The sequence below is a fragment of the Gallinula chloropus genome, assembly GCF_964237585.1.
Source record: "Gallinula chloropus genome assembly, chromosome: 1".
Lineage (NCBI taxonomy): Eukaryota > Metazoa > Chordata > Aves > Gruiformes > Rallidae > Gallinula > Gallinula chloropus.
In genome coordinates, this window is record NC_140085.1 from 147,956,685 (window position 1) to 147,984,147 (window position 27,463).

Consider the following 27,463-nt stretch of genomic DNA (forward strand, 5'->3'; position numbering starts at 1 on the left):
CCGTGCGTGGGCACCCGCTCACACGGGACCCGCATCCGGGACGCGGGTACCGGGTGGAAGCCAGACGGTCCCGGGGCGGGCTCCGAGCAGTGATTACCTGGGGTGGCGGTGGGTGGGGGGCGACGCACCGGGACCCCGCGCTGCGCCCCGCCGCGCCCACCAGGGGGCGCTGCGCGGCCAGGGATGGCGGGGCCGGACGGCGGCGCGGACCCCGGCCCGGCTCCCGGCCCGCGGGGCAGGCGCTGCTGCCCCCAGGGGCAGGTTGTGCCAGCGGAACCCTTCCCGGCCACCCGCCACCGCGACCTCCGCTCCCCGAAGCGTGCCCGGGCTGGGCCGCACTGCAGGGGCTCCCCGAAACCCCAGCTCGGGTGTACTCGGCTTCCCCGAGGGGGTCTCCACCGCCTGTCCCCGGTAGCGTGCGGCCGCACGGGCCGTTCGGCAGCCTCTTCCAGGAGGAGGAGAAGGAGGGAGCGGCGGCGGAGGAGGAAGGCGGGCGGCGAGCCCTGCTGGGTCGGGTTACAGGGAGCCATGGAGCGGAGGCGAGGCGGCGGGGGCGGGAGGAGACCGCCCGCGGGGCGGCCGCCGTGCCGCGGGCGCCCCCCCGGGGCTCCCCGTCGCTCCCCGCCCCGCGCGGAAGCGCGGCGGGCGGCTCGCCGGGCCGCGCCGCGCCGGGCCCCGCCGCAGCTGCTGAGCCGCGTCGTGCCGAGCCGAGCCGAGCCGCGCCGGGCGGCGGGAGGAGGCGCGGGTAGGCAGGTGCCCTCCTCCCGCACCGCTCCGCTCCGCTCCACGCCGCTGGCATCGCCGCCGCGCCGTACGGCGGTGGGCAGCACCGCCCAGGCAACCCCCGAGGTCGTCGCGGCCCGCCGCCGGGGGCTGCCCCGCCGCCGCCTCTCCGCGCACTCCCGCCGCCCCGATGGCCCCCGCCGTGCCGCCGCCGGCCTCCCCCCGCCGCCGCCGGCCGCGGCGGCCCTAGGGGCGTCGGGGCCCTGCGCTGCCCCGCGGAGGGGAGGCGGAGGCGGCGGCGGCGGGGCGGGGGCGGAGGCGGAGGCGAGGGGGCGGCGGAGCGGCGGCGGAGCGGCGGCGGAGCGGGAGCCGGCGGCGGCGGCGGCGATGGACGAGTCGTCGCTGCTGGACCTGCTGGAGTGCTCCGTGTGCCTGGAGCGGCTGGACACCACGGCCAAGGTGCTGCCGTGCCAGCACACCTTCTGCCGCCGCTGCCTGGAGAGCATCGTCAGCTCCCGCCACGAGCTGCGCTGCCCCGAGTGCCGCATCCTGGTGGGCTGCGGCGTGGACGAGCTGCCCGCCAACATCCTCCTCGTCCGCCTCCTGGACGGCATCCGACAGCGGCCCCGCGCCGCCGGGGGCGCCAGCGGCAGCCCCAGCGCCGCGGCCCCCGCGTACCCCCAGCCCGCCGCCGCCCCCAGCGCCGTCGCCGCCGCCGCCGCCTCGGCCGCCGCCAGCCTGCGGGAGCTGGCGGCCGCCAGCCGCAGCGCCCTGCTGGGAAAGGTGGGTGCCGGGCCGGGGGCGGGCGGGCCGGGGGGAGCGCGGCCGGGCGTGTGCGCGGCCCCGCGGGGCGCCGGCGGGACGTCCCGCGGGGCGGCGGAGGCTGCTGCCCTCCCCGCGGGGCACCGCGGCGTGGGCTTCGCTCCGCGCTTGCGGCCGGCGGTTGCGGTGGTGCCCCCGCCCGATGTAAAGATGGGAGCGAGGGGAGGCTCGGCCTGGGATGTCCTCGGAACGCTCCGGGCGGCCGCGGGAGGGGCCGGGGACTTCTCGGGGGCCGCCGCGGGGGCGCGGACCGGCTGTCCGGCAGCTGCCGCACCGACGGGCCCTGAGGTATACGAAGCTAGACGGGGCTCCCGGAGTTAAGGACCACGAAGTGCCTCGAAAGCGCTTTGGTTCTGCGTGCCGGCCCCTCCCGGGTGCCTGTCAGGTGCAGGCAGGAGCTGCCTCCCGCTCTCCCGCTGCCTGCGGGGACAAGTCGCTGCTACCCGGGCACCCGGCCGGGCTGGTGCCCGCCGCTCTCGCCTCAGCCCCGAGTTTTCCCCTCCGGAGGCTCCCGGGGCGCTGCGTGTGCGGGGACAGCCCCGCACCGCCCTCCCGGCAGCCAGGACGGAGCGGGGTGTTGAAGCTGAAGTTTCCCCTCCCGAGGGAACGTGATTCCATTTCTATGTATGAGGTGTGTGGCTCACCGAAGGAGAGTGCTGCAGTGTTTGCATTTATGTGTTCTGAAACTGCGATCGGCTGCCCGATCTTGCGCCCTTCAGAATCAATGGTGAGGGCTTGATTGACTCGAGAGGGGACAAGATCGATTCCCCCCCCGCAGTGTTTTGTGTTATTATATAATTCGATATGATAAAATTTACTCTAGGACCTCTTTAGGAGACTTCGGCACGGAGATTTCTCAGAGGGCTGTGAACCACATCTTATTATTTATAAAGTTGTATATATAGTGGATATATTTAATTGTCTTCGATCTGTCATGAAATCTGCTTGAGCTGGAGTTTACCACGCAGGCTTTTGATTTGGGAAGGGATTCCTTGTGAAGTTGTATCCCTATAGTAAATGTTTAAATTAATTAATTTCCTTTTTTTTTTGTTTGTTTGCTCTTTTTCTTTTGCCCCCTGAGAAAAATGCCTAGACCTGTACCAGCGTTCTGAAGTTCTGCCTACAGGAAATGATGGCAAATGCCATACATTGTTCCATAAAATTCAATTTGGGAGTCTGAAGTGAAATATGCTTGGCAGTATTTCTGTAAGGGTAGAGAGTCCCTTTATTACTGAGCTGTAGACCACAATGATGTTCGGGTATTTAATAAGGATTTGTCCAATTTAAAGAAGTTTAAAAAAAAGGCAATGGGATTTTGCCCTCTGTGTTTTAGCGTATTTGTTTTTCAACCCATCTTCGGGTTGTCACTTTGTCATAGCAGGCAGCTCCTGTCATCTTGAGTTTCAGCATTGCAAAAAGGGAAGTTTGCATTCAGTAGGTGGCTAAAATATGGTATCCTGATGGTCTGGCTTGATGTCCAGATAGTAAGTAGTCTGTTACAGGAGGTAGGGTCTGCATGGAAGGCTTATTGCACCTGCGGGGTTCGTGTTGGGGAGATGGGGTCTTGCAGTCTGACCAAGCTTTTGTGACCATCCAGCAAGAAGGCAATTTCTGGTTTTCGTTTCTTTCAGTCCTAGTTGAGTTAGGGTATTATGGGGTGGTGTGTATGTAAGGAGATGCTTGATGGGGAAAGTTACTTGAGAGTAATTTTACGTCTTAACTCAAAAGTTGGATTTTCATTATTATACCATAAATTGGCAGGTTTTGTACGACTTACTTCCGTAGCCAACATTTCAGATACCACATTGTAAATAAAAACACATCATGTTCTATCGGTTTCTGACTTTGAACTGGACTTCAGTGAGCATCTGAATTTCTCTGTGTGGGCTGTTACCGGTCTGAATTTCATAGAAAGCAAAGTTGTATGTGTCCTGAAATTCACACTTTGACTTTTGTAGTTAACAACTGCTACTCTTTTTTTTCCCCCCATAGGGGTGATTCTGGGGCAGTGGGTCTGCTGGGGCACAGTGGGTCTGTGAAACTGTTTGCTTGGCCTTTTGACTGACCGCGCAATTTTATCTTGGAAATCAATGCAGTGTGCTTGATCCTTACAAGGTTCATTACAGTGAAAGAAAGTCTGAACTAATCTGCTTTTAAAAAAAGCAGCAGGGGAGAATAATCCTCCTTGGAGCTGCTGATACAGCTGATCGCTGAGCTATCCTGGAGACAAGAGTGCAGCACCTCTCTCTGTACTAAACAATAGATGGTACAAACCAGCCTAGAGTTTGGCTTTTTGAGGCTGATATGGAGGAGCAGAATTGCATCCCTTTCGGTCTTACATTGGTCTTTGACAGCTTTGCTCCCTTGGAGAGAGCTGAAGTGATTCCTTATGATATATACTTTTTTTTTTTTTTAATTTCAGAAATTGCTGTAGATTTGCTGCCTGGGGCTTAAATGCAAATTACACTATTTTACTAATTAATACCTTTAATTTCAGGTAATGCAGCATATAAAGTGGGGCATACCATTATGGGCTTTTTTTTTTGTTAGGAAGGAAAACGCTAAGAGTGAAATGTAATGGCAGGGAGCCAAGGTCACATCTATCACACTTCAGTCTTGCCCAGACCCTCTGACCGATATGTTAGAATCACATCAGGGATCTGTTTCTCTGAGAATTTTAATTAACCTTAGAAGACAGAGCAGGGCCGGCTCTTGTCTTGCTATTGCGCCTGTGTTTTGCTTCTACAACTTATACTTTGGGGAAGCTGTCTTTGCATAGACAGTATTTTCTAAAAAGAATGAATGATGTCTATCACTTTGGCAAAACACTGAGGGTTTTGTATTTCTTTATCTGGTCTTTGGTCCTTCTTTCAGTTTGTTGCAGACCCAGTCTATCCAGAGTGCTGAAACCCAGCGTGAGAGGGGCTGGGCTGGCTGTGAACCGGCACTGGGGCTGCTCCTGAAGTTGTCCAAGACAGTTCTTCATAAACACATCTGAAGTGTTGTAGGCATTTGTTGTTCTGCATGAGAGATCTGGAAGTGGTTTTTGTTTACTAACAGATGCTTGAAAAATATTTGGGATGCAATTGATATATAGTAGCATTTGGCCTTCGATAAACCAGTTAAGTCTCCCGGTGCCTTTATTTCAGCCTGAGAAAAAAATAGTTGTCTGTTTATAACTGGTACAGTGTGTTTTGGAATGTTCCCCTTAAAGATGCTGTGTAAACGCAGGGTATCGTGTTAGACGTTATGAAAAGGTCTTGCTGCTGAAAGAGCACACTGGAAGAGTGAGAGAAAAGAAATCCAGCAATTGTTAGAGTGCCCCCCCCCCATGCCCCCTGGGAATAAAGCAGGAGCCTAAGAGTGGTTTATAATGGTAGGCACATTACACAGAAGGTTATAATTTATTGGCTCCTCCGTTTCCATTACCACTGTAGGATCACTTGGGGAATTCAGGTTCTGTCAAAGTAAATGGCTCCCTTAGACTGTAGAGGCATTATGGTAAATCTGCTGCCTTCACTGAGTGCGGGGTTTGGGTTTTGTTGGCTTTTTTTTTTTTTTTAAACAATTACTGCAGTTCATCACTTAGAATTTTTTTCAGGACTCCTCAAGATCTAATAGCCAGCTAAATGTATGCAAGTTTAGTAATTTCCTCCCAAACCAGGCGTCTCCCACTCCAGGTGCAGGGTTTATTGCTTCTTTGCTTGCGATACAAACTGAGAACAACATTTGCATGAAAAAGAAACAACCTAGAAAAACAAAACATGTCTCTTGGTTTCCCCCGAAGGAAGAAAACATGGCCGGAGTGACGGATAGGCACGTGGGCGGGGGGATGCAAAGGGGTAAAGATGGGCACATGAGGAAAATGATGTGTCAGCGTGCTCGAGTGAAGTGGTGGATGGGCTGCACTCCCCCCGTGTTGTGCTGGGTGTATCACCCGTGTGTCAGCGTCACAGAGCTGTTTCACCATGGCGGGTGGGAGGCCCGGGGAAAGGTTACTAACCTTGGCTTCACAGGAGTGTTGCAAGCAGAGGGAGCAGCGCTCGTTTGCTGTCTGAGCTTTTCACTGGCTCTGTTTGTAGACATCCTCCCAAAAAAGACATTGAGTTGTTAATTTTTATTATAGAATCATAGAATGGCATGGGTTGGAAGGGACCCCAAGGATCATAGAGCTCCAACCCCCCTGCCACAGGCAAGGCCACCAACCTCCAGGCCTGGATCTACACAAGGTTGCCCAGGGCCCCATCCAACCTGGCCTTGAACACCTCCAGGGATGGGGAGGGCATCCACCACCTCTCTGGGCAGCCTGTTCCAGCACCTCACCACACTCTCTCTAAAAACCTTCCCCCTAATATCTAATCTAAACCTTCCCTCCTTTAGCTTCAGTTCATTCCCCCTTGTCCTGCCATTGTCTGCCCTTTTAAAAGTTGAATCCCCTCCTGTTTGTATGTTCCCTTCAGGTACTGGAAGGCTGCAATGAGGTCCCCCTGCAGCCTTCTCTTCTCCAGGCTGAAAAAGCCCAGCTCCCTCAGCCTCTCTTCGTAGGGGAGGACTCTTTATCAAGAGTCTTACCTCACCCTATGTATGTCACAGACAGTTGAACAGGGAGTAGACCTTGAGGTGATTTTCTGCAGCCACATTTCCTTCTGGGATACATTGTCTGTCAGGTGAAGATCCCACCCTGGGTTACGCCAGTGGCAGCGGATGGGGTCTGGTGTTTACATACATTTGCTAGGAGCAGTGGTTGGTTGTGTAGGGGATGCGCTTTGTTTTGGGCAGAGGAGACTCTTCAGTGTGTTTTTTTAATGATCAGATGTGCATAGTGAGGAGTGCCATCCTTGTCAGTAGGGCACAGTATGCACAGACGCAGGGACTTAACCCTACTTTTGTTCTTTCTCTCCGATTTATCTGCTTCTGATACTGTAGTTTGGCTGGCCTGTGCCTGAACTTTGTCATAAAGCCATCCAAATAGGACTGATACCCCATGTGTCAAAGTCTCTGATCTTGATTTTTTTGGGTCTGACAGATGGCTAAAATTTGCATTTCAACGCAAGAGATTAGCAATCGCACTAAAGGGTATTGTGAAAAATATAGCCAATAGTATTTAAAATCCCAATAATTAAAGCTGTCCTCACAGAAATGAGTGAGTGTGGGAGAGGAGAATGCTGAAGGGCTGTCAGAAAAATTCACCATTCACTGAGTTCTTAGGCCTTTCAGAAAAGCCACCATTTGCAGATGTCATATCCATTATGTTTTCTAAAACATCAGCATTTTTATCCATCTTTGGATGACGCTGTCAAGTTTTACTTACAAGCTAGAAGAATGCAGGATGGGCCTGACATGACCAAAGGGTGCCAATGTTGACAGCGGCTTCTCCTCCTGGACTGGGATGACCAGCAGTACTTCAGTAAGACCTAGAAGAGTTGTGGGGCCACGAAGGAAGCTCTGTCACTAGCTCCAGACCCTCCCTGGTGGTTTGTGTCAAGTGTAGTATGCCTCTGTGGGAATCCTCTTGTTGTCAAAGGCGAATGCTGCTTTTAATCCACGCACATCACCCCTCCGCATGATTCATGATGAACACCAGTAACGCGGAGTGTTTGAGTGTTTGGTAGCTGGGTACTCAAAGGGAAAATGGATGGACTTTCAAGAGTCTTAGCCCTGAAATCCTGTGCTCATTTTAATTTTGGCAATTTCTGCCCACCTCCCCTAAACATCCGCTCTTTGGGGAGACGGCACCATTGTGGTTTTAAGACTGAACTTGCATGGAGAGTGTGGTCCTGTGTGGGATGTGGCCATTGACCTGCGATGAGCTGCATGAACTTTCTGAGCTCCACATTTCCTGGCTGAAAAGCTGCCCCAAGCACTCCTCTCCCCTCATGGGCTTTGCAATCTCCAGAGGTCACCTGCCCTACAAACACAGAGTTATTACTGGAGAGGCTGCTGTTTGGGGAGATTAAATGTGTACAGCAGAGCTACGACAGCTATTTTCTGCTGTGGAATGAGGTTTCAGCAGAGATGCTGCACTTGGTTTGTGGGGAACGTGGGTGCGGAGATGCAGTGATGAGGTCTGTGTATAGGCTGTAACAGTACTCTGTATTCCTTGTTTCTAATCTTATCAGTTCATGTTCAGGCAGACTCCTGGTGCTGGCCGGGTGCCCATCAGGTCAGAGCGGCTGCCGGCGCTGGCTGCTAATGCCGTGTGTGCCTGTGCTTGCAGGTCAGGGGAAGGCTACGCGTGCTCTCTCTAGGCAGAGCCCTGTCCGTGCGGTCAATAAGCTGCCACAAAAAATGCTATGACAAAAATTTATTCATGCTGTGGACGATGTTATGCTCTGGGAAGGCCTTTTCTTACAGTCTAGAGTTATTTTTGTTTGCTGTCTTACAATTTGAGGTTAATAATCCCATTGCAGTTTCAATTTGAAAAGTCTGTCTGGGTACTCCGTGAGTTTTACACGATTGTATTTAGAACATCCCCCCCCTAATTTCACCGTTCTGTTCAAAATTTCATGCTGTCTCTGCTAAGAAGCACAGCCAAAATTTCAGGTAAAAACCCATAATTCCCTCTTGCATTCCAGTAGCCCACCTGTAATATCTGCAACTGTGGGGCAACACTTTCTTTTGAAGTTGTAAGCTTCTTTCTTAGAAGCCTTTCTTTAAGCTTCAGGGGGACAGTTATAACTAACATTTCACTCTGGTTAATGTCTTTAAGCATTGCAGCATTGTAATTGCTGACCTCTACTGCACTGGATTCAGTCAGTTTTCAGGGACTTGGTGACTTCTGCGGACCGAAACTGTTTGGGATGCAGGTGGTTTCAGCTTCCCAGCACTCACTCATCACATATCAAGCTGAATTTTTGCAAGTGTTTTCAATGCGGTCTTGTTAAAATCTGATATTTTACAACAGGTTTTCCCATTCTGGGGTAAGCTGTCATGGGAAGAACCCAAGATTAGTTCTAATAGGACATGAGAGCCTGGACAAAGATAAACTACAGGATTTGAGAAAGCTGCATGACCTTGGCCTTGCCCCAGCTCCCACAGCAGCTGTGCTTCTGCAGCTGGGTGGGAGCAATGGGGAGAAGCAGTGCCAGCTGAAAGCTGCCTATTTGTCCCTAGTCTTGTACCAAACCAAACTGGTCCCAGTAACAGAAGCCTCTTGCGTGGAGCAGACTGGTACTATGGCTGGGAAGTTACTGGCCTGACATAGTATTTATTTAGCATAGTAATGCTAAAGAAAAAGTGTGTGGGGGGAAACAACAACCAAACAAAAAAAGAGAGTGAAAAAAAACCTCAGAAAAATTTCTTCCCTGTGCCTTGTGCAGATGGGCCTGGGAACAGGTTCTCCCCATTCACCAGCCCCAGATCCTCTTTCTTCTGCCAGTTTGGATTCCTCTGACAGCTTGAGCCGTGCCTTTTCCTGACAGTTCGGGGCGGCGAGGGGGTTGCTGATGTGCTAGTTTTATTTGCTTGGCTCAGTTACCAGAGTAATGTTAAACTCGTTACCTCCTCTTTGCGGGAAGTTTTGCTTATGTTGCTAAGGCATTGCTGAAAAACCTTCAAAATTGTTTAAATAGCTATAAAAAAACCTCTGCTGTGTGTGCCCAATAATTAAATCTAATTGTCCTTGTATGTAATTTCAACGTTTTTATTCAGTTAAAAAGGACAAACATTAATTTAACGATACATGTACATGAGATGCCTCTCAGTTCAGGGGAAGGACAGAAGGAGGGAATATTACTTTTGGTATTAAAAAGGCATTTTGTTTTCAAAAGTAGAGAGAAAAATGTAAAACATCTGGAATTAAGAGCACTTTCTGCCCAGTCTTTTAAGCACAGCTTCCATTGGTTCCCCAGAGCTTGCTGCATGCTGGTCTCCGTTAGCCAGGATCACCTCTGAATTCAGGCGATGGGACTGATGGGGCTGTAGCCCTTCTCTGCTTCCCCAGGGAAGGCCTGGTATCTGGCACCAGGCTCACCCCTCTGCATCTGTAGGCCAGCTTTCGAGGGGTTAAATAGCCAAACCCACGGTTGGGTTTGTCTCGTAACTGGTTTCTGGCACTTTCAAAGCATGGGTTGGCCCCGGCTGGAGTTTGGCTTCTTGTCCAGTCGGAGTGGTTGGGATTTTTGGTGCGACTGATCCAGTCTGTTTGCGTGTGGTTGACCCGAGGGCAGAGGTTTCTGAAGGACACGCGTCCTCATGGACACCGTAAGGCTGCTTCTGCAAGCAGGGCTCTATCTTGTCCCGTTCGGGAAACTGGAAGGCCCCGCAGCTGGGTGCCAGGAGAGGGAAGGCTGTGGGATTCACTAATTAAAAAAAGAGAGAGAGATGGGGAATGTTTTCTTTCACCATGGTGATCGTGTAACATAACTTGACTCAGGGATGCCGAGGAATTTTCGTCTGCTTGCGAGGGCCTCGGGACAAAGGTGCAGAGCCCTTTTCCTGCTCCGCGGCGTTCGGCCGCGTTTCGTTTTGAAGACACCCTGAGGATCTGTGTTAGTGAGGAACTTGTCCCTGGTGTTGGCTGTCAGCTGGAATATGATTTATTGGCGAGCAAAACCAAGGCTGTATATGGTTAAGGAGTGCCTTTCTGTGCACAAAAATGGTGTTTATGAGAAGAGGTTGCTTCTTAGTTGATGCATAGAGTGTCTTTGTGCTGCTACAGCAACAGGCAGGAGAGTCTGATTGTTCAGGCGAGTTAGCATTAACTTTTTTTCCAAGTTTTTTTTAAAGATGGGATCCAAACCAGTATGAATCGGCCGTTGCTAATTTTAGAATGGTCTGCTTGCATGAGATAACAAATCCCAGTTTTAGTTAAAAGAGAAAATATTTTAACAGAAGGCTGGCAAGATCGTTATCAAAATGCTAATGATCATTTCTCCTACAGTCTCGGTTATTTTCAGAGGAAGGACCAGAATAGACACATCATCTGAATAATATTGATTTTAATATGTATTACTGTCTCATTAAGCAGTTAAAGTCTTTCCCCTTCTGGACAAAGGTTCATTAATCGCTGCAGTTGATGTATCATTAAAGTGGGTTTAGCTGCAAGATGGGTAGAGGGAGAGACGAGATCTGAAGCGCTGATTGTGCTGTTAGGATGGGCTGCGGGTGCAGATACTATGGCCTTAATCAAAAAGCAAGGGAGGGTGCTGTGCTTGGTGTGCTGCTGCCTGATTGCCTCCCAAGTGACAGCCAGGTCAGCCAAGTACAGGCGCTATTGTATTTACCCTGCTAAATGATCGTTTCGGTAAATATTATTGAGCATGTTTATTTGCAGATTAATTTCAGGCTAATTCCAATCAAAAACTCCTCAGTGAGTTACTATAAAAAAAGACGTGGGTTTATCAATTTATTTTTTAATTTCTAACCTCATTTTGGAGCCCTTTTTAACAGGCTGCCTTTTTATTGGCTGCCTTATTACATGTTTTGAAATGCTTGCATTGCATGGCAGCTTGACTCAGGTTTGCTATATTGTCATCCTTATGAGCAAATCAATACGTTTTCATTTCCAGTGATAGTAATAATTTATGAATTTTTAATTATTTGAACCCAGTAAAGTAAAAGGAAGATTTTGTTTCGATTGATTGCGTTTTGATAGACTTCATTTAACATTTGTTTTTCTGTGAATAAGACACACACATATAAATGAGTGCATGTGTGTGTGTGTGAGATAGATATATCTCTTTATGTATCTCCCTGAACATACAGGTTTTTTACAGAAAAGCCTGTTCCATGCATTCTTCTGGAGTCCTTGTCCAGCTCAGTGAATCATGCACTCCTGTTGCTGTGCGATGGGCATGGATGTCATGTTGTGTCATGGCGCGGTGGCCGGTCCTGCTGCATCTCTGGATGTGTGCCCACTGTGACCGCCCTGGTGTTGGAGTATGCCTGCTTGAGGGATGATAGGTGTGCACGTAGGCAGCCTCTTCTTGCACCCCAAAATAAATGCTTGTTGTGTGAGGGAGGAGGGATGTCCAGTAAGGGGAGCAGCAAGGAGTTGGCTGGAGGGGCGGCAGGGGAATGGGTACCAGCTGCCTGTCCCTTGAGGATGGTGAGGCCTGTCGTGACGGGCTCTTCTGGTCCTCGCTGCTGAGCTTCCCTGTGGTTTTGTGCTAAAATGTCGTGAGATAAGGGACGGAAATAGCACAGGCTTTCCTGGCAGAAGCGTGAGCTGCAGCACGTCGAGTGGGCAGGATTCATCAGCGCTGGGACTGCTGCTCCTCAGCAGCTCTGCACAGGGAGGGTGCAGCGCCGCAGAAGAGGCAGGCGTGTTCAGTCCAGAGCATCTTGTGTTGCAGCCAAGAGTTTTCGTGTGAAGAGCCTTGTTCTTTCACATACTTCCTTTCTAAAACAAATCATAAAAAAAGCCCTTGGAGAATACAGTCATACATACACGTCATAAAATACAGTAAAATAATAGTTGACAGCCATGAGATGAATTTCTTTTTGCTTATTCTCTTCTGCTGTGTAGGTAATCGTGGTGTTAGATCATAGTGGAAAACATCTGATTATTTATATTTCACAGTCACTCAGCAGTGTAAAATCCAAACCGATCATACCTTTTTAATAATCAGTACCTTATTTTATAAAAGGGAAGTATGGTACTTCTGATCTGTGTTGCAGAAAGGATACTTTGCTTTTCCCTTGCTTTGGTTTTTATCTGTTCTTTTGATAAACACAGGACTTCCTTTTATATGCGGTCGACCTCACTTTTATCTGAGTATGTATTTTCATGGTGGGGCTATCACTGCAGTTGTTACTGTTAAAAAAAAAATTAGCATACTTTAAAGAAGGGGCTGTGCAGGTTTCAGCATCTGTAATAATATTGTTCAGCCAGGGAGAGATCATTTTGTGCTTTTAACAAAGAAAAACTCATCAGCCAGGGTTCAGTGGCCATCTCCCACTCCTCCCAGGCCTTGAAAACAAGGAAGCAAGTAGCTAAGGGGAAGGTCAGTGTCTTCCTCCCTTTGTCTTGCCAGGAGCACACTGAAAGAGACGCAGAGGTGTAGACAGCCATACATACAGCTTTTGCTTTCCAGTTTCTCTGCTTCCAGTGTTTGTTTCATATGGATTTTATATAGCTGAAACCTCGGTTGCTAAGAACTGGGTCTGCCTATCCTTTTTTTTTAAATACAAAATATTGTATCGTATATGCTGCCTTCTGCAGTGTCTGGCACAGAGAAGATGAACCCTGTCTACCCCCGAACATGAGTGGGAAATGGGTTTGGTCCATCTAATCACCATGGTCTTCTAGGGACCAGGGTGGAGGGGAGTTTGTGATGCTCTTTCATGCATCTCCTCTGCCAAGTGTTTTGCCCACCTTGAAAATGTTACTAAAAATAGGAACTCCAGAAGCAAACTGCTGTGTTAGTAGTGATAACAGATGATCCAGGAAAGGATCTGTGTCATCATCCCCATACTGCAGCATTCTGCTGCTGGCTGAAGACATGCAGAAGGCAAGAGTGGACGGGAACAGCCTGTCCAAGGGGTGGGCTACACATCTTCTGTCCCCCTTCTTTCTCCACATGCATCCTCAGTCTCCAGCAGGCCAGGGCAGCTGCCAGTGTCAGGAGGAGAGGAGCAGGCACGGGTGGTTGTTGGATTGTTAACCTCCCAAATGAACACACATTTGAGTCCTTTTTAGCCTATACTGCAGAGCCAGCCTGGCTTTCAGGCAGGGCATTGTCACTCCTCTCTCCGCAGTAGGCACAAAGAGGGACCGGGGGGACACCAGGAAGATGAGCTCCTTCCCAGAGAGGGACCCAGAAGATGAGCTCCTTCCATGTGGATGATGAAATGCTTCACGAGTCACTGGTGATGCTAGTGGTCGGGGACCTTTGGGAGAGGGGTGTGCTTGGCGGTAGCTGATGACGGGATGACTGTACCAGGTTTAGTCATTCTGAAAGGCAGCACGGCGCCACGCAGAAGATGAGAGGGGATCATTTTGGATGTTTGGTTTCCTGTGGGAGTAAGGCTCGTGCGATAGCTTAATCTTAAAAATATGAAGGGAGTGTTTATGGAGAATGTGCCCTGACAGCGTTGTAGGCTGCAGTTCATGAGTGTAGTCAATAATAAAACTAATCAGAGCATGTTCTCCCCTCTCCAAGCTTGGGAACTGCTGTCACACCAGGGGCACATCTGACTGTTCCTGATGAGCATCTCCCTCATTGCTACAGCTGAAATGGAGTTGGTGGGCTTGTGCTGTGACACATTTGTCATTGAATTAAAACTCCCTAGAGTCACCTTGCTTTGACTGCTCTTTATGTGGGCCACCACTTGCTTAGGAAACAGTGGTAGTGGCAGCTGTCTTCTGCCTGTGGGCACAGGATTAAGGATCAGGTGGTAACATTCATGCAGTGCTGGGCAGTTGCTGCACCAGGACACTGCCCTTTCCCTACTTAATTAAACTTGAGCATGAATTCCTCTGGTTATCAAATTAGTTTATCCAGTTTATGCTGAAAGTGGGATTTTGCTAGCATCAGTCCATTGTCTTGTCCTTTTCATTTAATCCTCTCCATAGCTATCAGAGGGAAACTTCTTGTTGGTACCGGGTTGGAGTTACAAGAGTCTGAGCTCATGCTTACAATGAGAGATTGTGGGAAATGAGATAGACTTGAGGTTCCTCAGCTGCTCTGATGCTTTCAATGAACATGTACTTCCTTGATGAGTCAACCCATGACTTAAAGGTTTCGGATAGTGATGTCGACTCCCCAAATCAGTGATTCCTTTCCAATACTGGTGAAATAAATAGCAGCCGAACACAGAGGGAGCAAAGATTGTGGTTGCCCTGAAGCTGTCTTCTTAGCCCATAAACCCAAAGCAATTGGCAGTGAGCAGATAAAGAAGAGAGTGAATCTCAGGCAAGATGGCAAAAGCTACGTATTTTTATTGTTGGGGTTTTTTTCCCCTCTGAAGAGCTTGCTTGTCTGATGAAGTACATTAAAAGATGCCTCTATAGCAATATTCCACTTTCTGAAGTTGTGTAGCTGCAGAGCCAAGAAAGTATGGGGAGAGCCTGACCTTCATAGTGTTCAATATCCTATCTGTTTAGTAGCTTTGTCTGACTGAACTTCAAGTAAACACTGTTTTGGTTTTTGTAGCTCTTTTTTCCCAGCAATTAATGAAGGAAAGTGAGTAATCTGCTACTTGGCAGTGCTGCTAGGCACGTGGTAGGAGAGCAAAAGTCTCTCTCTGTAGTAGAATGAATTGATTTCTTTTTTTTACTTCTACCTCCTCTTCCCCTTCAATCCCTGTAGCTCCAAGGGACTACAGTTTTCAAAGCTAAGAGTGAAAGAGTCGTGATGCCCAAGCTGTTCCTAGGGGCACGTGAGAGCCTCGAAGGCCTCTTTGGGACTGTGACTCAGTTTTGGTGGGAGGTGTGAAAAATCACTACTGTAGTAAGTAGCAGTATCGTAGCACCTCAGCAGAGCCGATTTTGAGAGTGTTGCTGGAGGGAAATAGGCTGCTTCCTAGGAAGAAAAACTTGGGGAACGCTGTTCAAATAGCTTTGCTTCATTGACCTGTTGCAAATACAGTTCAGCATAATGGTTGGCACTGATGGAGTTGCTGTATTACTTTGCTTTAGGCCTTTCAGGTGTTACTATTTTCTGCTCTGCATGCCATGAATAGATTTGACTTTTCCCTCTTATTTCATCTATTTACTTTCTTTGTACATGCAAGAAGCGAAAGGAAGGGATTTTACCAATGATCAAGGTCTCTCATGGACGCTGTGCCCCTGCTGCTGTGCTCCTGTGCGTTCAGACTGAGGAGGGGTTTTATTAGTTCTCCCTTGGGCTCTGGGGAAGCATGTTGTATTTTCACTTGGACTTGATTGGAGGTCACAGCTGAGGAAGCCCCCACAGCCCAGCTTACCTGCTCTGCATCCCTGTGAGGTCCCATTTGTCAGTGCCCCTTGCTGCTCACAGCCACCTGGGCAGCAGCAAGGTCTGCCAGGTCTATTGCCATCACCCCTACCACCCCTTAACATTGTTCCCCTGCCCCATCACCATCATCCCTTGTTTCCAGGAGGCCCACAACATGGGGTGGCAGATTGGCAATGGCACAGTGCTGTTTGGTTGCTCAGATATTCCCTACCCATTTGTACATGAGTGGTGCCATTCAAAATACTTGAGAGAAAGGATGCCATCCAGAGAGACCTTGTCAGGCTTGAGTGGCCCCATGCAGACTTCATCAAGTTCAACAAGGCCAAGTCCAGGGTCCTGCACCTGTGTTGGGGCAGTCCCCACTATCAGTAGAGGCAGGGGCATGAAAGGATTGAGAGCAGGACTTGGGGGTACCAGTGGATAAAAAATCGGGCAAGAGCTGGCAAAGTGGATTTGCAGCCCAGAAAGCCAGTTGTATCCCAGGATGCATGAAAAGCAGCATGACCAGCAGGTCAAGGAAGGTGATTCTGCCCCTCTGCTCTGCTCTGGTAAGACCCTACCTTGAGTACTGCGTCTCGCTCTGGGGTCCTCAGTACAAGCAGGACATGGACCTGTTAGAGCAGGTCCAGAGGAGGGCCACAAAAATGGTCAGAGGGGTGAAGACTGCTCATACGGAGAAAAGCTGAGGTAGTTGTTTAGCCTAGAGAAAGCTCTGGGGAGATCACATTGAAGCCTTCCAGCACATACAGAGACCTTAGGAGAATGGTGGATAGAGACTTCTTACCAGGGCCTGTAATGAGAGGACAAGAGGTAACAGTTTTAACTGGAAAGAGGGTAGATCTAGATTAGATATAGGGAAGAAATTGGTTACAGTGAAGGTTGTGAGGCCCTGGCACAGGCTGCCCAGAGAAGCTGTGGCTGCCCCCTCCCTGGTAGTGCTCCAGGCCAGGTAGGATGGGGCTTTGGGCAACCTGGGCTAGTGGAGGGTGTCCCTGCCCATGGCAGGGGGTTGGAACTAGATGGGCTTTGGAGTCCCTTCCAACCCAAACCCATCTGTGGTTCTGTGTCTGTGACCAGGGAATGGGCACAGAAAACACAATGTGGCAGACAGTGAAAAGTAAACACTATAAAACGCATGTTTATGTGTTTTGAGAGTTCACAGTGGTTCAGATCTCTATTGTTTATTCCTCAAACATCTTGATGCAGTGAAGATGCTATAAGGAAAATTACATTTTCATGGTGAAGGTTTTCTTTGGGTATAAATGCTTCCAAATTAAATACAGAACTGAATAAATACGGAGTTATTCTCTTCTATTTCATCACAGCTTTGCTGGATTTCCAGAAAGGTTTATAGTGGAAAAATTGCTTGACACCTGTAGCAGGTATAGTCTCATCCTTAATGGGTGGTTTAAATCTCCCAATAGGCATATTCTGTTTCTGAACAATAATAGTAAATGCTTGACCTTGTTTCAGTTTCCAGTTCTTTAATAAATAGAGCTACCTTTAGTTAATGGTTCTTAACTCCACAGAAAATGTTATAGAAAACAGTAAACATCAGTGCTACCTTTGTAGATGAGAAGCTAAAGCAGGTCCAGAGTGACCCAGTGCCAGCGTTGCAGAGCCAGGGAGCGATCGCAGGCCTCCGGACTCCAGCGCCGTGCTGTTGTGGCATTTGATGCGCTCAAGCTCTTGTCAACATCCTTGTGTTTGGAAGGAGCACGACAGACATTTCACACCAGATTTTGTTCTGGTTAAAGAGCTTTGATGAGTTTCACCTCCTTTACTGTGTGCTAAAGCTCTGCTTGGCCTATATCCAAGTTTAGTTTCTTTAGTTACTGAAATTGTTTTCCTTTTCTATTTCCTAGTATTAAATTGCTGTAAAATTAACTGGAAAACTACTATTATGTACCCTGTTTCTTTCTTTTGTCTTCACATTCTGAGTCTTTTTTGTTTGCATGTGTTTATTTTTCCTTTGCTTATTTTTTCTTTTGTTGCGTCTATGAAGATTTTGTTCTCAATTTTCACGTCATTTGACATAGGAGAGAAGCCAAATAAAATATTTCACATTTCTGTTTCAAGTTAAAAACCAGGTTCTATGCTGAACAATAACTGTATTACAGGGAAGCCTGATGTGCCCTCGGTGCCATTACGGCATGTTGAATAAAAGGTAATTTAATGGAAACAGCGCAGTATTTGAAAGTTCACTGCATGAAAATTGGATTTTTGCCTTTTATTATTTACATTGCACCTTATTCATATTTAAGGCCACAGGGATTATCATCCTCCTTAATGGCTTTATTTAATAAAGACTTTGCATTTCACAGTATAGGACGTAATGCAGGCTTCAATCTGTTATCAGGATTTCAATTAACTAGCTTTGCTTTCAGTTGCCCCATAAATCCTATAAATAGATCTAAATAATTCATTTGCTTTCACTGGGCAGTAGTGGCTACTTTTAAATACAGATGCTATATACTTATATATACTTATCTGCTAAATGATACAGCCGTTGCTCATAATTTGCTCTTATTTTTGATTTTTTGAAAGATGACGTGTCTTTCAAGGTGTCTGGCTAGAGCAGGGTCAGTCTGCCAAGGTAAAAGACCTCCTGGAGGGACTGCTGTTATGACTGAGGACCATTGCAGCTATGGATTCAAGTGCACCTTGAATTTTGTGAAGGGAGGTTTGGGACATATTCCCTAACTGGGGTCTGAATCCTTTGATGGTGGTTATGGATATTGTGGATATGGTGAGGCTGGATGTAGTTGATTCCAGGGTAGAGGAGTGATAATAAATGTAGGAGACAGGATGAAATCCTGTTGCTCTTACTTTTGGGTTTTCCCTTCACCTATGCAGTATCACATACCCGTGGTAACTGTGGTCAAGGTTTTCTTTTGGAGTGAGAGTTAAATCTTCTTGCTGAGTGTGCAAAACAAATAATGATCTTAGCAGTTTTGCTGTCGCCTTTTGGGTACTGGGAGAGGCTGAGGTTGGATTTTAAGCGAGCCTGATAAACAGTCAGAGTTGCAAAGGTGTGCCTAAGCAGCACAAGGATAGGCCCTATCAATTTCTGAATTTCTAAGTTCTTGCCAAAGTTTCAATACCCTGAAAATAGGAAATAAGGCATCGGCCATGGGCCAGCAAGCTCTGGCGTCAAAACAGATAACGAACCGGCGCTAGTTCAATGGGAACCACGCGGTGTGAACACTCAGCCAGCCCAGCACCCACTACAAATGCCTCCCCTGCTCCAAAACAGAACAAAAAACCCAGCACCAGCGAGCTGCAGGCAGCAGCGCAGGCGTGCCGGCCCTTCGCCAGCGCAGATGAATGTGCTCAGTGATTCACCTAAGAGCAGCAGGGCAGCGTACAGCTTGGCAGCTGTGGAAAAGCGCTGTTGATCTGAGAGTCCTGGTCTTTTCCAAGTTCCTCCTGCTGGCTCGTGTCCCGAGGAGAGAAGATTTGAGACCTTCAGGGACCCGCCAAGTCCAGGCTGTCGCTCAGATTTAAAATGCTTAACTTGCAGTACGTAGAGCTTGAAAAATATTTTTCACCTATCAGTGGGTGATTAAGCGAGTGTACGAACTCAAAGGGAAACATAATATTTATTAAGCGTAGCTCACTTAGTCATTTTGGCATTTGATATGCAAAGATTATGCATTTTTCCCAGGAGTTATGTTAATAATTTCAACACGATAACTTTAATTTTAAAAAGCGCTTTGCTTTTCTTTGCTAAAGGGAGGGTTTATCCATGCATGTGTACAAGGAAAATTTTAATTAAGATTTTTGGTCTCCATTGTTTTCAGGAGTTTAAAATGTACTTTCTCCCCCGTGAGACAGAGACTGCTTATATTTACAAGACTCAAAGGGTTAATGTGTGAAAATGAACACATACAAGGTTCTGTTACTGACAGTTCCCTTGTGTTGGCAAATGAAAAAGATGAAGCACAGCCTCAATTTACTTCTCTCGCTCAACAGTACTTTATTTATGTTGTTAGAGGAATCATTCCATATCTGGAGAGGATGGAAAACATGGAAATCCTGGTACTGCCTCTGATGACCTTAATATAATTTTTTTAAAACCATTTCTACTCTGGCCCTGGTCCTTGTGGAAGGCTTGAAAGAGAAACCACTTTGTTTTTCTGAGGAAGATCTGAGGTCTTCAGATGTGATCCTTCTTTTTGGGGCCCACTGCAGCAGATAAAATATGGGGGAGTTCTCTTTACAGTTGCCTGATAGGGGAAACTGATGGTCTTGGATACATCCAGCATGGAAAAACAGGGCACGTTTAGTAGGTTCACAAATTATTGACCATTTGGTACATTTCGTTTATCCATGGTATAGGATATTATTGCAAGTATTAGAGAATTGATGAATAAACTGGGGGGGGGGGGGAGGGGGAAAGTAAGGTGGGTTTGTGTCAAAGCTCCATCTATTTCCTGTGGGCTCCTGCAAGTTTCCCTGAAAATTCATTTCTGTGAATTTGAATGGAAAAGGAGAAATCTTAAAAAACCCTCTCTTTTCTTTCCTCTAACAGATGTTGTTGTTTGTAGGACAGTTTTAGTCAAAATGTAACGTGGCTGTAAATAACTACTTGTCCAGAGTAAACTCCACCCATGGAGTTCTCAGTCCTTCAAAGAACCCAGAAGAAGGGACACCAAGGTAGTTTCTCTCCTCGAAACCTATGATTAAGGATGCTGCAATTATTTCTTGGGAGAAGTTCACTTGCGCCTGCACCGCCCTCTCCTGTTGAAATCCTCCCAGAAAAGGCAGGAGGGAATAAAATCCCTATGCTGCTCCAGCTTCCTGAGGTTTCCTTTGGTAGTGTTCTTGATGGGCTTGTCACCTGTCCCTCCGGAAAGGGTTAGGATTTGCCACCCAGAAGTTCTTTGCTGGACCGGTAGCCCTTAAATACCATGTATATCAGCAGTACGGGTCCAGAGGAGCCACGTGATTGGAAAGTGCTCATCTGCTAACCACTGGCTGGCAAAGCAGCTCCTGTACCAAGAAGGAAAGTAAACAAGGAAGAATATAAATATTCTGATCCGAAAGCAGTGTTTTTCTTTGAAGATTGATAGCAAGTGGCCAGTCTGTTAAGAAGGAAATGTTACTCTCACTTCAACTCACTGCCTCAGAGCGAAACCATTTTGTTTCATTTCAGTATAAAACATTGCTATTTTAACTTTAAAAATAACCAGTGTTTCTGATAGGAAATTGTTTATCTGCTAAGACAAACAAATTCATCTGTAGCTAATACAAGCGGCCTATTGCTCCTTCCGTACGAGGCACGCAAATCTCTCTCTTGGCTGTTTGTGACCAATCTGACTTTCTAATATTTGCCAGTGGAAAGGCCCTGGCTCATTTCTTTCTTCTGAATCATATGTTGATTGTCTCATTTCCTACTGCAGTGATTAAAGCCGAGCTGGATATACACAGACTATAACTTCTACACATGGCTTTGCTAAGCTGCGATGTCTATTATTACAATTTCTAAAATTATCTTCTACTATCGGCTTATTTAATGCCCTAAAGCCTTCTACATGAGTTAAGAATAAATGATAGGTGTATCCACATTCAATACTTCTTAGCAGGTGCATTTGTATGAAGGATCAGAAGGAGGAGGAGGTGATGTGCTTTGGGTTTTCAGCCCAGGCAGGTTGAGTCCCGGGGCACCAGAACTCCTGGATACATTGAGGAACGTGCACACTGGGTAGGATGGGAATAGATGGAAGAATCCTTAACAAGGAATTGGAAAGAAGTACTGAAAAAGCGTCAGAAAAGCACCTGCCTCCTGGGCTGCTTTAGAGGATCTGGGTCTGAATATGTAGAATTGTGTGTTAATGGTAGATCATAGAATCACAGACTGGTTGAGGTTGGCAGGGACCTCTGGAGGGCATCTGGTCCAAACCCTCTGCTCAAGAAGGGCTGCTGGTTGCCCAGGAATATGAACAGAAATACTGAATAACTCATCACTGCAATAGAGCTGTGCCAGGTCACAGCAATTAAAGCTTCAGAAATAGTAGGAGGTAAGAAAGAAAGACATGGTTTCAGAAGTAAGTAGTCCTTAAGAATAGTAGACCCATTGCTATTGCCTACTTAGGAGTTGCATCCCTCTTTGTTAATTTCTAACAGCTGTTTTTGCCTGGTTTCTTGATGGGGTGTGCTGTTTAATGTTTCTATCTGTGCTATCAGCAACTGGAAGCAGAGCTGGAAAGTGTGATCATCCCACTAGCCACTTCGCTGTGAGAGTCTTCCTTCAGACTTTGGAAATTGTCACCTGTCCTAAAAATTTATAGCTTGTCTTGGCTTTGGAGCTACCGTGAGTTAATCTGAAGTATTTATAGCTATTACCGTTGTTTGACAAACAGGTTCAGCCAAATAAGAGACCTCAGCAGAGCAGATTAATAGCAGGGAGCCCTTTATTTAACTTGGCAAGGCTCATCATGAGCTATCAAAGAGAGCAGTCACTTTGTCAGTAGTATTGAATGGATGAATATGATAAACAAAGAGGTCATGAAGGCTTACAGCCTAGTTTCCTTCAGAAAAGAAGTAAGAAGGGCTTGCCAAGAAGCTTTAGGACTCAAATATAGGTTGTTTTATGTATTCAAAGCATATGGGGTTCATAACTATTGTTCCCTTCGGTATTGGTGAGTTTTCTCAAAAAGCAGGAAGGAAACAGGTCTTGAAGGAGCCCAGAAGTGACACGCAGCCCATCTGTTTTGCTGGACTGTTTCTCTAAATTAAATCCATTGCTTCCCAAGTAGGGTCGATAATAGGATGTTGAAAACAGAGTATTTCAGAAGCAGTTTTGAAAGTGGTTCCCAGTGGCCTATTACAGATGCAGGTATTCTGATGATAATTCCCCATTCCCAAGTGAGGTACTCACTCAAGGCCCCGATTCAGCTGAGGCTTTAAATGCATACTTGTGTTAATCTTGGTTACAGCAGTTTTGCCTGTGGTTAACTCCAGCAGCGTGTTCTCAATTAAACGGGTGTCTGATGTGTCCTCTGCAGAAATAAAGGGCTGGCTTGAGGTTAGAGATAATTTCCTCTGAGCAGCTACTGAACTCTATTTGGGCTGTACCTGTCTGCATCCATTTGGCATGAGGAGTCATGGGCTGTTGTGGCTTGTGTCCTCCTGTAAGGAATTGTTTAAGAAAATGGCTGATGTCTCCCACTTGATTAATTCAGAAGAGAGGCGCTGAAGGAGTTGGGAAGAAGCAGGACTATAAAATGTAATTTCAGGGTTATGGCTCTTTGTCAGCTATTGCAGGGAGGATGAGCATTACAAGTGTCACAAGTGTCTTAAATTATATATGGCCTACTGCCTGAAATATTCATTAGATGCGGAGATATGAAGTGAAAGTTCTGGTTGGAAGGTATAAAGGTTATTCTTAAATATCAACAAGGTGATTTCCCCTACCAGGTTCTCGAGCTAGCTGGCCTGCTGTGTTTACAGGGAAAGAAAAAGTCAGAGCTTCTCTTTCACCCATGCATCTTCTTCTCCTTGGTGAACTATCCCAACTTGGGCAGTGCAGCCTGCTGTAATAGAGCGTGTCCCTGCCCATGGCTGGAGGGGAGGTGGGGGATTGGAAGTAGATGGTCTTTAAGGTCCCTTCAGACCCAAACCAGCCTGTGGTTCTATGATCCTACAGTGAAACGGCAGTTGCAGTAGATGGGTCTTAAAGTCCAAAGTGCTGCAGATGTAGAAAAACTACTGGCTCCTGATGAACAGCCAGAGAGCGGAGGCAGTGATTTGTAGGGCAAGAGAAGTGTGCACAATTCAGAAGCAAGTATACTCTGGAGTTTGGGGTTCATAGAATCATAAAATGCATTAGGTCATCTAGTCCAGCCCCTCAACAGTAAGCACCTTTAATTGGATCAGGTTGCTCAGGGCCCCATCAAGCCTGACCTTGAATGTCTCCAGGGATGGAGCCTCCACCACTTCTCTGGGCAACCTGTGCCACTGTCTCACCACCCTCATGGTGAAGAACTTTTTCCTAATGTCTAATCTAAACCTACCCTGCTCCACTACCACTGCCCCTCGTCCCATTGTTACATGCACTTTCTTTCCAGGTTAAATGAATCCTGTGAGCCCTGCAGGACTGTTCAGCCCCGTAAAGCATATGGTTAGCAAATTCCAGTCTGAAACAAATGTAAAAATAGTGGAACTGGTTTTAGCACTGTGTTTTTTACTGTCTGCTCTTACATTAGGATTGTGTTAGAGATAGGAACGCTAAACTCTTACAGGTGGCAACAGGTGGAGGGTGATGAACAGGAGGATTGTTCTGGATATGCAGGGGAAAGGCAAGGTGCAGACGGTGGGACTGAAAGTGCCTGCTGTTTTAAAAGCATAACTCATTTAAGTACAGCCCGGCAGCAGTCCCCCCGAGGGCAGTCATCATTCATTTCTGCACACTTGAGGCTGTCACCAGCTTGGCACATGTCCTGGACCCAGCCCCTTACTGTGCTGCTATCAAGTGAGAGTGGTGAAAGGGGAGGAAAGCTGGTGTTATCTTGGTGAACCAAACATCTGCAGCAGCATCGTAGAACCCCAGTTCCAGGGAGTTCCCTTTACTGAATTTCATTTCTTATCTCCTTTGCAACCAGGGAATGACCTCTCTGTGGTACAAGCCTGCACTGGACACCAGTTGTTCACATGTGCCAGCATTTGCTTGAGCTGTAGCTGCCACATCCCCTGCTCAGTTTTCAGTCTCTTAATGCATCCTACACATGACCCTGCAGCGCTTCCTTCCTCTCTGCCCAGTTACGGTCTTCACTGCCGGTGCCTGTATTCACAGGCATGTTTAGCTGCAGTCATACGTACCTCTTGGCCTCCTTGTATGGTGTTTCAAGCCAAGTCATGGCCATTTTTAGGAAAAGGTCTCAAACTTAAGTCTTGCTTTAACCAAGTGACTTAGAAATTCGCTTGTGAGATGCTCAGTGCATCCAGCCTAGTGTTACTGACATCTTTCTAGTGAGTGCCTTGGTGCACGTGGAGGGTTGGATAGTCTCATAGACTGTTCCTTCCTCAGGGGTGACACTGATACTGCAACCTGCCAGGGGCCTGGTCACTTCTGGTGCCTCCTGTTAATTCACAGTACCTTCTTCCTGCTCTTCCACGTTGGATAAGGCAGTACAGTGCTCTTGGCCTCTGGTCCCTGATGCTATATATGAGACACTATCACCTTCAACCTTTTTGTATGGAAGGCAGCAGTGCAAAAACAAAGGTTGCTCTGGAGGGATCCGTGAACCGCCTGCCTCCCCATGACCAGATTCAGCAGTCTACAAGTCACTTACCAGCGTTTTAAAATTAATGTAAGACCTAAACTTGAAGAAAACAGAACAGGGAGGGTATAGATCCCCAGGTTAGCGTGGAAAAATGTTGGTAAAATTCCTGGGATAATCTAGGATATACAGTACATCATGTCTCTCAGGTGGGAATCCGTTTGACATGAGCAGGGGAACAAGGCATATTGACCTTTTAGCCTTAGGGTGTGTAGTGCTGCGCTCCGCCCAGCACCCCTCTTCATCTGCAGTAATCTGGACATTACAAAACCCATATTCTAAAACTGGTGCTAGCTGGTATTTTGTGAGGTGCCTTCTCCCTTCACTGCAAAGAGTGGCGGGTTCCCAGAAAGCCTCAGCACATGCCTAAGGCAAATTTCTTCTTACCCTTTTGCAGCCCATGGAGCTGGGTTGAGGACAAATTGCTCAACCAGACATCCCCCTCCACCCCTCTTTAGGTAGGTCTTTGCTGGCACAAGGAGCTCCAGAAGTTAACTCAGGAGGAGAGCTATCCTGAATGCAGTTTCTGTGTGGCTGCAAAGACTTGGTTGCAGCTCTTAATTAAAACCTGAATGGTGATGGGCCGTGAGGAAGTTTTTCTAGGCTCCTTGGGATTTTTTTTTTCAATTTTTTTTTTATTATAAGTAAAACAGAAAATAATTCCCAGTAGCGTGCACCAACAAAGTCTGGAGCTGATGATAGAGGCAGGCTGTTGGGTCTGTAGTTTGTCCTTGATCACAGCAGTGCTCCAGGTGTCTGATAGTGGAAAAGTCAACATACAAGGTGTTGTTTGACAAAACATGAAAGAATGGCTCGTCCTAAATATCATTCCTTTGACTGCACTGTGTAGCTGTAAGTATGTATGCATATATATGGGTCCAATATTATTAAAATTTAGCAAAATGTAGGAAGTCCCTTCCTCACCATGGAAGTGCTGCCTGGAGGCTGGGTAAATAGCCAGCCCCTTTTCAGTGGTCTGTGGGGACAGGACAAGGGGCAATGGCCTCAAGTTGGAGCACAGGAAGTTCCGCACCAACATGCAGAAGAACTTTTTCACAGTGAGGGTGACAGAGCCCTGGGACAGGCTGCCCAGGGGGGTTGTGGAGTCTCTTTCTCTGGAGATATTCAAGACTCGTCTGGATGCCTCCCTGTGCGACCTGTCCTAGGGAACCTGCTTTGGCAGGGGGGGTTGGACCTGATGATCTCTGGAGGTCCCTTCCAACCCCTGCGATTCTGTGAATTTGTGATACATGCAGGAGGAAGGTGGCTGACTTTATTTTCAGATAACGGGACTGCTGGACAGGAGGTAGGGGCTTTTGGTTTTGTGACCAGAGCTGTGCTTCATAGAGCAGTTGGGATGAGTTGTGGAGCCAGAAAAAATTTTGATCCTTTTATGTGCTGGTTCAGTGATGTGCATGCAACGTTTATGTTGGTAAATAAATATCTCTTATGAAAAGGAAGCTTTAAAGGAAAGAAGAGTCTCTCTGTTCATACCCCAGAGCTGACAGCACTTTGGTTTTCATTATTATTTACATGCAGGCACCATTCTCTCTAAGAGATGCCAGTTTCTGTTTCTCTCTTGCACCTGGTGATGCGTTGCTGTCAGCAGTCTGCAGGGTGTGCATCTCTTTGAAAAAAAAAAATTAAGTGTTATGTATTGACCTCTAAGATTTAAAAAGCATCACAGTTTATACTTTTGTTAGGCCGAACGAGGTCAAAACACTAAAAAGAGGAAAGAAGAAAAAAAAATCACACCAGGGCTGAAGAATTTTTATGCTCAACTGTGTTATAGTAAAATGTAGTACAGCAAGGGTGCATAATTTACCTCTTCTTGTTGACTGCCTTTGCAGAACTGTATCTGAATCATTTCCTGTTAGTGAATAAAATCAAGAGGTTTTCAGGGTTGTTTAGTCTGGGCAACTGGGAGTTGGTGTAGCTAATGTGTTCCAGGAGGTTAACCACTGTGAACTCTCTTGTCTGAGCCATTTCCCCTTTTCGGGTGGTTTTCTACCCATACAGTTGCCTTTCAGGTAGCAAGTTATCAGCTGTCTCGCACGTAATGTGGAGGAGATCAATCTCTGGCGGGGTGGAATCGCGAAAACACATACTGCCTGTCTACACTGTAGCCAGGGAGGGGTAAAGGAGACTGGCTCTTCCACAGAGATGTTTGGGGCTTTTTTTTCCTCCCTGAATAAAGACATTTATATTTTATGTGCAGTAGTTTTTGAAAACCTCATTTTGCATTCACATAAAACCACGTTAACGGGCAGGGTATTTATCTGTAATTCACATCTTCAACTGGAGGAAAGGTGTTTCCTCCGAGGCATTTTAATGGAAATTTTTATGTGCAGATAGACTCCAAAAGCCATTAGGAATTTTAGGTGATGCTGACAGCCGGGAGTGATTAATGCCGACTCCTCCTGACCTGCGTGGTGCTACTGCAGTGGGAGACTGGGCGCAGGCAGCGTGGCGTTAGGCTGTGGGGTCATCTGGAGCGGGCGATTACGCTGCTTGCAATTAGCTCCAAGTGTCGGGATCCTCAGGTCAAGGGGTTTCTTCGACATAGCGGTTTCTGTGGCACCAAGTCACTCATCACACACAGGGTGCCCGCAGGCGATTGCTGCGGGCAGTGCTTTCTTCAGCATTTAACCTGGGTGCTTTTGAACAGCAGTCCTTCGTGTACTTTTTTCATTAACTACATTTGCAAGCTTCTCATTGATTTTTTTTTTTCTTTTAACCCCCTCCTGTTCTTTT

The 27,463-nt window shown here is 47.4% G+C and overlaps 1 protein-coding gene across 2 annotated transcripts in view; it reads left to right on the forward strand.

The window, feature by feature from the left end:
* Positions 1-1,110: 1,110 nt before the first annotated feature.
* The window catches only part of SH3RF3 (SH3 domain containing ring finger 3), a gene marked incomplete at its 5' end in the record, with an annotated part of 257,121 nt that continues 230,768 nt past the window's right edge, over positions 1,111-27,463 (forward strand). For both annotated transcript variants that reach the window (XM_084272921.1, XM_084272922.1), the window contains one exon: positions 1,111-1,506. In XM_084272921.1, coding sequence (XP_084129047.1) covers positions 1,111-1,506 — 396 coding nt within the window. The remainder of the gene's footprint in view (positions 1,507-27,463) is intronic.